Source organism: Vanacampus margaritifer, chromosome 6, assembly GCF_051991255.1.
Source record: "Vanacampus margaritifer isolate UIUO_Vmar chromosome 6, RoL_Vmar_1.0, whole genome shotgun sequence".
In the NCBI taxonomy this organism is placed as follows: Eukaryota; Metazoa; Chordata; class Actinopteri; order Syngnathiformes; family Syngnathidae; genus Vanacampus; species Vanacampus margaritifer.
In genome coordinates this window covers 14986645-15000116 of record NC_135437.1, presented here as the reverse complement: position 1 = coordinate 15000116, position 13472 = coordinate 14986645, and the positions used below count along the sequence as shown (strand labels likewise).

At 39.6% G+C, this 13472-nt stretch overlaps 1 protein-coding gene across 4 annotated transcripts in view; it reads right to left on the bottom strand.

Moving 5' to 3' along the window:
• kitlga (kit ligand a) overlaps nt 1–13472 on the bottom strand; it is a 72528-nt gene that overhangs the window by 44403 nt on the left and 14653 nt on the right. For 2 of the 4 annotated variants that reach the window (XM_077567804.1, XM_077567805.1), the window contains exon 1: nt 3615–4005. The exons of the other annotated variants lie outside the window; for them this stretch is intronic. In XM_077567804.1, coding sequence (XP_077423930.1) covers nt 3615–3629 — 15 coding nt within the window. In that variant the 5' untranslated portion in view covers nt 3630–4005. Of the gene's footprint in view, nt 1–3614; nt 4006–13472 lie in introns of those variants that run through there. 4 annotated transcript variants of the gene reach the window in all.

The following is a 13472-nucleotide window of genomic DNA, read 5'->3' as shown; positions in this document are numbered from 1 at the left end:
ATTCTCTTGCCAAATAGTATTGGAGCAACATTGTAAAATAACTTCCTGGCAAGAAGTTCCCTGACTGCAGTTCAGCACCAGTTTGAGATGCTTCATGGCCATCAGATTGATCCAACATGTAGTACAAGTATCACATAAAGGCTATCTGGAGAACTTGATTGGAACTCAGTATGAACAAAGGATTGATTCAGTGGAAAGCATTACCCATACTGACTTCAGGTAGTTCAAATGCTCTGCCTTTATTTCGGCAATGCAGATATGCACGCGCTTTCATTCATGCTACATTTTTTCAGAGGTCACGTTGGCACGTGTTCCACGCAGGCACATTAGTCGGACGGAGGAGTTGAAGATACAATGCACGGCCACTGAATTGCTGAATTGAGATTTTCTGGATGCTGACTTCCAGTGCAACCCTCCGGTAGACTTTCTCTAGCTTCCCGTCAACACCTACTCTAGGATGTTTTCATCAGTGGTGTTAGTAGCAAACCTTGCACTGTGTCGTATGTCAAGCACAGATCCTGTTTTGGGAAACTTGCCTTGGATAGCATAAATTTTACTACACGTTGGAGCAGTGTGACGGCCATAAAGCTTTTCGAACTGGTGCTGAACTTCAGTTGAGAACAGAGGAACTTCTTGCCTGGCAGCTATTTTGTAACGCAACTCCAATATCAATCGGCAAGCTATAGACGAGGGAATACTTAGAAATACAGCAAAGCTTAAGCACTGCAGCGCTGATGGTCTCGTGTCTACCCTGATGATACCCGAAACGAAAGAGAAAATTTGAAGCGTATCGTGACATCTTGTAGATTCAATACAGACCCAATGAATAAAACAATCCATAACAGCATATTCATTTGTTCACTGTGCACCTATCAGAATTTGGTAATCTCTTACGTGTGGACTTTTGTTAACTGAGAACTCCGCATTGCCCTAGAGGCATATTTTTAGTGGAAAAACTGGTGCGGGTTTTATGAACGTGCACACGAGCACACAGTTTGCCCGCAAGGAAGTATGTATCAATCACCGGGGCCCTCCCTTCATCTCATGAACGGCACAATTGCAATGATGAGATGTCAAAGGAGTCGGCAGAGGTCCAAGCCCGTTTTGATTTGTGGGACTAAACGTCCGATAAATAATCTGTAATAGCTTTCACGGGGTAAACTCCCTGGCCCTAAACTTCACATTGCAGAGCGGTGATGGAAATTTACTTTACAAAAAAATACACTAAAGTTACACCTGCAAGCCACATGGACAACCATCCATTCCTCCATTTCCCGTACCTCGTAACTGGAGCTTATCGCAGCTGACTTTATGGCAAGTGAAGCAGGGTAAACCCTTGACAGGTGGCTATGGTCTGTACAAACAATTTAGAGCATAGTTCTCAAACTCTGGTCCTCAAGGGCCACAGTCTTGCCTGTTTTAAAAGGTTTCCCTCCTCTAACACATCTGATTCAAAGGATCAGCTCATCAGCAAGCTCTGCGGAAACCTGATAACAATACTGATCATTTGATTCAGGTGTACTGGAGGAGGGAAACTTTTAAAATATGCAGGATTATTTCCCACGAGGGCTGGAGTTTGAGATGTATGATTTAGAGTCTTTATTTACCAAAGTTGACTTTTGGCAAGACAGGCGTGGTAAGCTCAAGATTGGTTGACAGACGATCACAGGATAGAAAATGGACAACTAATGCTGGGGGAAATTATTTGCGACACCTAGAGCCAATGTTTGGCCACGGTCATGTATTGCTCACCAACAAACATTGGACTTCTATGGAGCAAGAAGAACAAAAAAAGGACAAAAATAAAGTCTTATTTAATTACTACAAAGCAGATCTGGCAGATAGGAGGTGGGAAGACGAGACCAGCTGTTTGGCGAACACCTACTACTAAAGGTAATAACTCAGCTTTGGTGCTTTTTAACTAAACTAGAACTGAACAAGCTTAAGCGTCATGACAGTACATCCCATCACTATTTACGGGAGCAAAGTGTCTAAATTGTTGTGACCGGTTAAACTTGTCTCGGTGCATGTTAAAGTTTCTCCGGCTAACCTAGCATAACTCGCTCTATCAACACATCACTATGCAGTGAGTCAGTAATCAGTGAAAGTGTACAGTCACACCATTATAATGATTTGGGGGGAACCAACAACCATGCGAAAGCCATATTTTGTTTTGTTTAACCACAAATGCTTAAAGAAATACCAAAAATAACAAACAAAAATCATCATCAGGGCCTTTACAAGACAGCAATAGGCAAATTCGGAGAAAAAATAATCCATATTCCTTACAGTTGGACATGAGCTGAGATTCATTCCTAGAACCTCCCAAATATGAGCCAGATGTGCTAAGTATTAGTCTACAAATAAATATGAAAGCTGAAATAGTAGGGGGAAAGGCAACCCAAAAAACAAAGTTCTTTAGAGGAGGATCTGAGACCAAACAACCAAGCCAAGACAAAAAAATTAAACAAAAAAAGAATTGGGAGCACATATGATAGTGAGGGGTGGGGGGTAGACAAGTCAAATGTTAAAGGACTACTTCATCTAAGAAATAATTTCTTAGGCTCATTGACAACAGTGGGAGACAGTAAATTGTTTGCAAAACATGAATGCAACTCAATAATAATAAAGCAGTGGTGCATTCAAGAACCACAATGGCTCACAAATGACCTACAATATTGTTCATTGACTAGAAGTGGTCAAAAGCCACATTGTGAGCACATTTTTACAAAAACAATATATATTCATAAGCCCCTTCAAAGAGATCCAGTAATGCTTAAGTCTTGAAACAGTGGCACATTCAAGGACGGACCACATCCTGTCACAGAACTCACTGACCTTCACTCACAACAGTAAACTTTGAACAATATGTAATCTATGCTCAGTATTAAACTGTATTTACAAAGCGTCTTTCAAGGGAGTCACTGCTGCTTAAGTCAAGCAGTGGTGCGTTCAAGGACTACACTATCGCACAAAATCAACCATCAGCTCCAAGTTCATGTTCATGATAATATTTTTTTTTTATTCATTGCGGTGCAAGTGACCAAATGATCCTAAAGCAGCAGTGCGTTCAAGCACTACTGTCATCTCATAGGAATTGACAACAGCTAATTGTTTACAAAAACATACAAATTCAGAATAAAAATATGTTTGATTTATAAGTGCCTTTCAATGTACCCAACGACGATTAAGTTTTGGAGCAGTGGTGCGTTCAGTGACCACATCATCTCACAAAAAACTAATTTGTTAGGTTTATTGATGACGGCCAACTTTTGACAAAAACGCACAATGACAATATTAATAATGATAATAATAATAATAATGACAATAATAATAATGATAATAACAATAATAATAACTGGTCGAGGAATTTTATGATACATTTCAAGGGACCCACTGACGTTTGTAGGTCATGAACCATATGAAATAACTGCCAAAAGCAGCATTTTAATATAAAAAAAAAACTGCTCCTGTGCGCCGCCGTAGGTACACACATCGATCCTCCCGAGGCGGCATTAAAAATCAGCCTTGTACATGCAATTGTGTCACACCCAACACGCTGCAACAATGCATGCATGCAAGCAAAAATGTTTCAAACAAAAATGCACACTTACTTTTGGCTTCTTCATATGGAACGACAGGGGACAAGCTCGAGCGCGCGAAAGCCTATTTTATTTTACTTCTACGGGCAGGGAAGGGGTTGTCATCATCTTGTGTGCACATATCCAACACGTCAAAATTAGTATCCGAGAAGAGGAAACCAACAAAAACAAAAACAAAAACAAAATATATATATAGATAGATATATATCACCAAAAAAATGAAGAAGGAGTTGGTGGTGCTGGAGGAGGAGTTGTTAAGGACTGCTCAAGTCAGTGAGCGAGTGAGTGCGCAAGTTTTGCAGGCGGCGTGCAAAAAAACGTCCGAGCGGCGCGCGTACATCCAGAAGGCTTCCGCGCAGGAAGGGCGCAAAGCTTTATAATATGAAGTGCAAACTACAGCTAGAGAGAGAGAGAGAGAGAGAGAGAGAGAGAGAGAGAGAGAGAGAGAGAGAGAGAGAGAGAGAGAGAGAGAGAGAGACGCGCCTCCTCTTCTTCCTCCGCCCCGGTGAGAAGAGAGGCGGCCGCTTCTACGTTCACGTTCACTTTTACAGCCACCCCTCCTGAGCATCCATCCATCTTCTATTTAACATAAGAATAATATACAGTTGAGTAATGTTTCCCAAACTAGACTGAGCCAAAGGCATTAGAATTGTTTTTTTCACTTAACACCAACAAACAGGTCACAAAAATATGAATACTGAAATAATAATGCTCGTCTTCATTTCCCATGCAGTTGACAGGTGATCAGTGCAAGCTTGTTCCCCACGGGCCTCTCATCACAGTCAGCAGTTCTCGACCTCAGCCTTTCTCCTTGTGCCCCCCCCCCCCCCCCCCCCCACACACACACACACACTCCCGTTCAACAGAAAAGGATAATGGATAGATTCAATACTTCCTGTTCGCAGAGCTGCATTAGCACTTTCTGAGGAAATGCATCATGTGTTTATAGCTGCATTAAATAGTACTTTTAAAATCGTCCTTTTTTCCTGACATGGATGATCATTATCATCACACGTATTTCCAAACAGTTCATAACTGAAAAAATGGACACTGAAAATAATGTTTTCTAACGTAGACCATTTTGGCCCCACGGCTGCTTCAAAACAACTGGAAGAAAACACAAACATGTTGCAGGAAATCATATTTGTGCTCAAGGAGACGCCTGACGAATCATGTCTGAAATCAGTACAAAACATACAAAAGACAGGAAATAGCTTGATGACAAAATTGCCATTGTTAGCAATCTGTTTTATTGAAATTTAAAGCGTTTTCTGTGATTACAAAACCAGGTATGCTATCTTCACTGATGACTACATTGTCTCTGATTTTTAAGCATGTCGGTTTACTGTCGGTTAACAAAATACGTCTGTTAGATTCATTGAACGCTTAAGTTTGCTTTGTCGTTTTTTTTGTAATTAGAATAAATAAATAAAAAACACAAGAGATGATAAGTGCAGGTGCCAGCAGCCCACCTTCTCTGAATTTTTTGCAATCATGCATTAAAAGCAGAATTAGCACAGTACAACGCCACCTTCTATTGGTAAAATTACTGTACTACAACAGAGAAGGCTATTGGCAAGTGCTTTGTCTCTCGAGAGTTTTGCTGTATGCATAAAACCACTGAGAAAGAGTGCAGGGGAGGCAGACAGAATTCCACCACCACACTGTGTTTGGCAGCCACACCGAAGAGGGCGTACAAGTGCACGCAGGCTCACATTAGTGCTGTTCTTCTTCTACGCCTACAGCTACCGATCCTCCTCTTTTATTTTGATCTCTGATCTCATCTGACTGGATAGCTCATATCAGATTCTTAGACATATTCTTATCTTTTTGGCAGAAAAGATTTTGATCAACACTGTGTCAGAGGTGACAAAGTTACTCCAGCTTGTGCTCGCTATGCCAATTATTACAATGTTGTCTGTTTTTCCTGTTCAAAAGATTAAGACTGATAACAAAAAAAAACTGACTTCATCTACAGACAATAAAATACTTAAATTGGACCTAAAATGAGATCAGACAATTAAACAAAAAATTTAAAACTGGATTTGTAAAAATTATTTTATTGAATGTGTTTTTGTAGTAGTTGAACGTGATAATATGAACATAATATAATACATCTTTGATAAGAATTATGATGTGACATTTTTTTTATATAAAATGTTTTAATGTCTGACTGCTAATTTAATGGCAAATACGCCACTCTGTTTGGCTTGTAAATTTGTCAATCTGAAAATTATTAGCGCCTCACCAGCCACGAACTGCACCGCACATCACCGGCTAAAAAACATGCAAATTAGCACTGAAGACTACTTTGTTCTTTATTGTCTATATAACCCCATAAATTAGCTTCATTCATCAATAAAAGGCATTTGACAAGTCTGAAAACAGATTAGAAATGTTTGCTTTACAGAAGACCAAATTGTATGTTGGCGTTTATGATCATTAGTAGGGGTGTGAATTACAGAGTACCTGGCAATTCGATTCGTATCACAATTGTTTGTCTTTTTCATGTTGTTTCAATACATGCAAAGCCATGTCTGATCTGTAGATTGCAATAAAGTAAAAAAAAAAGTTAGTCTGATTCTTTTTCTACGCTTTCCGTTAACTCCCTGTGGCTGCGCTACAGTGCCACTCCAGACTTGGCATATACATTACAGCCTTTAAACGTCCTCAGCGTCTTCTTTTGGACACACGCAAGTCTTGAAATGCTTCTGTGTGTACGAGATTTGTTGGACGAACGAAGCCGGCTTTGTTTCCGTCTGGACGTGTTTGTCCAGTCGGTGTGGGAGCATTTATCAAAGTTATGTGTGGGAGTGTGTTTCTCGTCGCATCAAGGCTAAGTCCTCGTCTCAGTCAAGTCGACCACGTTCTGCCAAGTCTGCTCTCGTCCAGCCCAGTCGTGACGACCAGTCCGGTCATGGTCTACTCACCTTTCTCTCTGTTTCAATAAAGTTCTTCACATTGCCCTTCATTTCTGTCTTACTGCCATGTTTTCCCGCATTTGGGTCCACCATCCCTCAACCTCTCACGCCCATCATGACAATTAGTGATTATTACAAAACAGTGTGTGGTCTTGGGTTTAGGTGCAGTGATGATATCGCTTTCCACTACAAACTGGGTGGAACTTTCCATACAGGATACAAATAACTGACCTTAATCAGCCATCAAATGTGGATTTTCCAAAATTTTCCCTGGAGCCAGATGAAAGCTGTAGGGGTCAAAGATTAGGACAAAGTTGTCCATATCGGAATCCAGCGGTTGACTACAACAGGCGGCCTTGTGAAATTCCACAATCGGAAATTCTGTCTCAGCTGTGGCATGTGACGACAAACATTCTTCTGTGAGCTTAACAGTGTTTTTGTTTTATTATTATTTGTTATTAAACACACATGACTCTGGCTATGTCTTTTGACACACGTGGCACAGTCAAAACACTCTTGGCTAGTGGCACTAATTCTTTTTTGGGATAACCATGGGATATAGGCCTACTGTATGTGGGCCACAAATGTACACTTTTTGCCCTCGCGGCTTCACACACAGTGAGCTCCATTGTCTTAACAAAGACATGTGAAAGTGAGTTTTTCCCCTCAGGTTTCGGTCAAAAGTGAAATCGACATCTTAACGAGAATTGGGGTAAGTTGGAGACGACCTCTCATCTGCCATGAATTTCTGTTTAAATGACTAATACAAAAATGTGCCGTTCTTTCTTGATTAGGACTCACAGCCACTTTTCACACTGCCACTTTTTTTTTGCTTCCTTGCCAGCACTGAAGGGACAAAGTTGACCAGGCAAATTTCTGCCATACAAGAGCTGTAGTAGAAGCAGGATGAGACCCTTGTTGCAAAAGTCAAAGAGTAAAATCTAGGGGCATGTGAAATTTAACTCACGACTCCTGCACTGCGGTTAAAAGCAATTGTAGCTGTCAGAAATGTATTTAAGAGTACACAAAATGTTTAAAAACAGATTTTAGCCCCCTTTCACATGCAGTCTGAAAAGTTGTTATTATATCACAGTAAATTTTGTAGAGTACATTTTGCTCTAAACAGAGTCAATTTGGTCCCACTCTAAATTGAGTAAAAATTATACTCGGAAGAGAATAAAATATTCACAGTTAATTTTACTCTAAGTATTTTTACTGTGTACAAGAGAATTGGCCTTTCCCATGACAAAAAATGAGTTTTTCCAGTCAAAAATTCTAAGTAAATTTTAGAATACATTTTTTGGAGTACATTCTACTAGTTTATTATTTTTAAAAAAAAAGTTACACAAGGGCTGAGGAACTAACTCACATACTTTAGCTTGGGAAACTGCCACTCTATCACTTGAGCTATGCCACTCCTGCTGTTTGCAAATATCCAAAATGAGACCAAAAACATTGGTTTTGGTCTTGGAGGTACGGAGATTCCAGCTGACGAGTGATATACGTACTAACACACAGTAGGAGCGGCATGGCTCAGGAAGTAGATTGGCTGTCTCCCAACTTGCAGTTGTGGGTTTGTTCCTCAACCTTTGAGTGACTAAATGTATTTATTTATTTTTAAGAAGCTAAGTGTTTCCCACACCATGTTAATACCTGGGCGGACCACCCAAGTAAACTGGTGACCACCCAATTAGATTTCAAGAAAATTTACCGGTAATATATATATATATATATATATATATATATATATATATATATATATATATATATATATATATACACACACACACGTTTCACGACCAGATATACTGCATGTAACACTACTGTAGTTCTCCGTTACTCAATTTTCTCTAAATCTCTCCTTGAAGAATTTACTTAGAATTTCTGAGTGAAAAATCTTAAATATTTTTTTTTTTCATGCGATAATGATTTTACCCTCTTCCAAGTGTAAATTTTACTCCTTCCTGTGTATGAATAACAGAAAACATGTATTGAAGTAGCCATTTACGTATAACTTGTCATAAAACAAGAACCTCTATTGACCCAACTCCACAAGGTAGAATCTTGACGAAATATTTTGCTTAGCACCTTGGCGCCAAGGTGCTAAGCGAGTAAGTCGTGAGTAAAAAGTCACAGAACCTATGTCTGAAAATGCAATGGAAGTCGGCAGTTTTGGTTAGAAGAAGCAGTTTTAGTGACATTTCCAGATGTGCTTCAACCTCAACTCAACTCATATGAGATTTTGACTGATGGTTACCAAATTGGAGCCCCTATACTAGACAGATGGCTGATGCTAAATTATTAGCAATTTGAGTTTTTGGTTTTTATGTCTGGTCGCAGCATGCCCTGAAGTATGATTATTTGCTATAAAAATTCTTGTAACTCAAGTTACACAAGATGAGGTTTGTCTTTTGTGGTGGTGGGCTTGCTCGTCTGTTTGCTTCAGTGAATTACAGTAAATTACTGTGCTCCTGGCATCGTGTGCTTCTGGAAGCATACCCAACAAGGTGTCAAAATTTATTTGATCCGTGAGCACAAAATCACATTTTAACTTACCCGCTTTACCACTTTAAAAATAACATTCTTTTCATTATGGGGATGTGTATAATGAGCAGTGTTGTAATCTAAGTAATGTGTTATTGTAATCTGATTACTTTCTTTCAATAACGAGCAATCAAACTCATTTTTTTTTTTAGACCAATAATCTGATTAAAGTTACTTTCCTAAGTGGTTGTACGTTACTAATTTTTATTACCTCATAATGTATGTAGAATTCAGAAATTTGTTGTCCATTTTGAAGAGAATTTCGAGGAAAACATGTTTATCTTGCATTTGGGAGTGACCTCACATCGCATGTCAGTTTTCCCAGCGGGAGACGCAATGCCGGGTCACGTGTACCCACGTGTGAGCTCTGGGAGTCTGGCCAAAACAATAGACACGACCTACCTCGCCACGGCGTAAACAATAGAAGAAGCAGGAGGAGATCCACTAACGGGTGCATTTGCTCATTGGAAATACAGCTATTACTTCACAGTTTTTTGTCCAGTAAAGATGACAACTTTTTTGAGGCGTAATCAGTAATCACATTACTTTTTCAAGTAATCTGTGACAACACTGATAATGAGGCTTTTCTAACTGAGCTGTGTCTTAAATTTCGCTCTAGTTGGGGAAAATTGGCATTCTGTTTGAGCACAACTTTTTGTGATTAATCATTGTCACATGCCAGCCTCTATTTTTGAAAACGACTCACTCACAATGGTGGCATCACAGCAGCTTGTGTCTAAGCTTAGTCAGGGTGGAATTTCTCGAATCAAGATAGTGGGAATGAAGATTCGGGGAAAGTAAACAATTGCCAGATTGTGTGAAGCGATTTTACAATCACCATAACTGTCCACGATTGACCTTAATGAAAATAGTATCCTTGCTTATACTAATTTATATCATGAAATTCATCTATCTATCTTATTTCCCATTCAATTTGATTATCTAAAACACACAGAAACAAAAATTCTGTTTGTCTGTCCATCCATCCATCGTAAAGCTGGAGTATATTCCAGGTGACTTTGGACAAGGTACCCCTCTCGAACTGGGCCAGGTGTGGTGAATGTCTAGAAATCCATTCAAACAAAAGATGAAGCTGTCTATGCAACATAATCTCCACTCATAAACATGACAAAATTCATCGTATTATTGTTTTTTTAAATCATGTTACGTGGTGATCAAGAAAAAGGAAGTCCTCCAACAACGTCTACACTCTAGTATAACCAAGACTGCAGATTTCCGGGACTCTTGCTTCTGGACTATCCTTGTGCAAAAGGATCCCGTGGAAACTGACCTTTCAGATTAAAGGAGTTCCAAGTTTGACATGAAAATGGACAACAGCTGCAGCTAATTGACCTGCACTGCCCGGAGCCAATTGAACCTCCTGTGATGGGCTTTTGACATCTCCATGTGAACCAGACTTCTGACAACAAATACGCTACTTACACTTCTGTGTCGACACTCTAAAAGTGAATGTGACTGAACTGAATTTTGTCAAGTTCCTCTCTATTAAACAGCTCACAAATATTGAGGTTCGGACATCAAACTACTTTATCAGTTGGTCAAAAATCGACAAAAGACATTTCATAATTATCAAACTACTTTATTAGTTGGTCAAACATCGACAACATTTCCAATAATGACGAATTTATGGAATCTTGCAGATCACAACTCCAGACACTACGACCGTCCACATAGGAAGGATGTATTCTTTATTCATTTCCCGAAGCTAAAACTTCGGAGGGATAAATGTGAACGTGGATCAACTTGTGCGGACGTCCAAAAGGGCTGTTTAACGCCAGCAAAGTGAGTATTGTATTGTATTGTATTTATTTATTTAGGCATTTGGCATTACCCCGACTGCTGGACGACAATAATGAATGACGAGGAAAAATGCTAAAATGGCGTTGCCACTGTTGTTCGGACCTGTCTTGCTTACCGCCTGATTTTTTCTTTTTTTTCCCTTTCGTGCAGCTGTGACATGTATAAAAAAAAAAGATCTGTAGGGCTTTTTCTGAATTAAGGAAACAGGTTTATAAGCAGGAAGGATATAATAATTGAAAAAATTGAGGTATAGCGAGTTTTGTTGGTTGTGCCCGAGAATTTCCGAGTAGAATTGCGATCGCTACACACACAAAAAAAAAGATAAAAATGTACCCCCCAACAACTGTCAAAGACGTAAGACAACCAGATATGGCAGACAGGGCATATGGTGGTAATGTCAGTGCCAGTTGGCGTAGGACAATGTTTTGAGGGGGAGAAAAAAAACGTTACCTCTGGATTAGGTCGGCTGTTTTCCCGTCTTTTTCAGCCATCGAACACTCAAGCCATCTCTTTAATTGAACACTGTATGTTCTTCGACGTCTATGCCAGTGAAATGGGCACCACGGATATCATTCTCGGACAGAATTAGTAGATTTAGCGCAGTAGACATTTCGCTAGTACACTGTTAACATGCGTCTAGCATGACTGGCCGAGTTTGACCCCCTCGCTAGACTCATGAATATTAATTAAGTGTGGTGACGTATATCTTGCGGTACCCCATTGAAACCTTAAAACATGCCATTTGCAATCAAACAATGATGGACTCCCTCCCACCTATCCCAGCTGAGATGTTGCAGCGGTCAATGAGGAATCTCAACAGCAGATTCCAATGGCTTCGTACAGGATCTACGATGTAAATAAAAACATTTGAAAATAAAATTCCAACACTGTTTTTTTTAAATGGTATGTTTTAAGGTTTCAAATACTATGAATACAATATTTTTCTTCCATCACTCTTGGTTTTATTGGATTGTTAAAAAGTTCCCATTTTTTTGCATCACCCTGTATAAGATCAATGAGCCTCAAGAAATTGTTACTATTTAAAATAGTTGGAAGGAAGCCATTGGTTACTTGGTAAAATAATTCAATGAAAGTTTATGATTTTTTTTTTTATATACAAAATTCCCATGTGTTACTTTAGAGGATTAATTGTGGTTAAACAACATGTTGGACGGCCCACACAAGTGCTACACGTTATCTAGAGAAATTTAACAACATTATAAAACACACACACAAACAAATGACATTAAGTTTTGGAAAATGGTAGGCGGACATTTGTAAAGTCAGAAGACTATTTTGTTTTAAACTTGATTATGATCAAAGCTTAGGCTGCTGGTTTTCTTTCCCTTCCTCGGGTTACATCAAAGCTACTGTTCACGAATGTGCGAGTTTCCTTCGTGAAACAGGAAGTGGGCAAAGCAGAAATTTGAAGCAGCCATAAAGGATGACCTCAAGCAACATTGACTAATGTGCCACTTGTACTGCATTGACAAAACAAACATGCCGATACTGGTGATAAGAATGCTTGCTGATGACCAATTTGATGAATGATGGGGGTTTGGAGGGCGGGAGGGTCGTGGGGAGAGCGGGGGCTGTGGGCCGGTGGGGTGCCTGGTGTTCCTGCCGTGCCCCGAGGTTGTGCTTGCCCTCTCATGGCCGGGGTCGACGGCTCCCCTCTTTGGTGGAGGTTTTCATGCATGCCAGAACCACCACACCAGGATTTACCGAAATTCAAACACAATCTGCTTCTTCCTCTAGTTGCTGAATCAGTGGAGGCAGATATCTGTGGATCTCACTCTGCTTCATCGATCCTTCCGTCCTTTCCTCAGTCTTTCCTTTGGTTTCTTGAGGTCTCCCTAATTTGTTGGAATTTAGATGTTTCTGGGGTTGGCGAAAGATTCTGGTTTGTAACCCTGTGGGTAGTAGTTGGTGTCTGGTTGGTGCTGGATTTCACTTTTCTTTTTTTTTCTTTGATCCTTCCTTCACTATAGCGGGATTTTGAAGTATTCAGTTTAGGTGAAGGGTATGGGATTTTTAATAGGTTTCAGGTGAATTAATGAGCACAAACTCACACTGATGCACATATGCACACACACACGCACGCACACAAAAAAAAAAGAGAGCAATAATGATGACATGTTGAGCTCTCTCTCAAAAAAAAAAATCAGGTCTCTGCTTTACTAGTTAACTTGTTTAAGCAAATATTTAGCTAGTCTCATAGTCTTTCCGTCCACAAGTCGGTCCTTTGCTAATAGAATTCCATCTACTAGAGCTGGACAATCTATTAATCATCGCTAAATTAAATTAATCGACAGTCTTGAACAAAAGCCTCGAATGTCGCAAAAACACCAGCAGATGAAGAGTGAAATCTTTGACAACATTAACTCATTCACTCTCAGCCCTCTTCAATGAAGCAACCACTTTCACTCCCGGCTGTTTCACTGGATTTTGACAGATTTTGCAAGGCCCCCAGAATATTGTGTTCTATTGCTATAAAAACATGGAACATACTAAAAGAAAGATTAGAGTCTCTTCTTTCATCAGGAAAAAAAGTATATTTGTATCTGTTTCCGTTTTGCAGCAA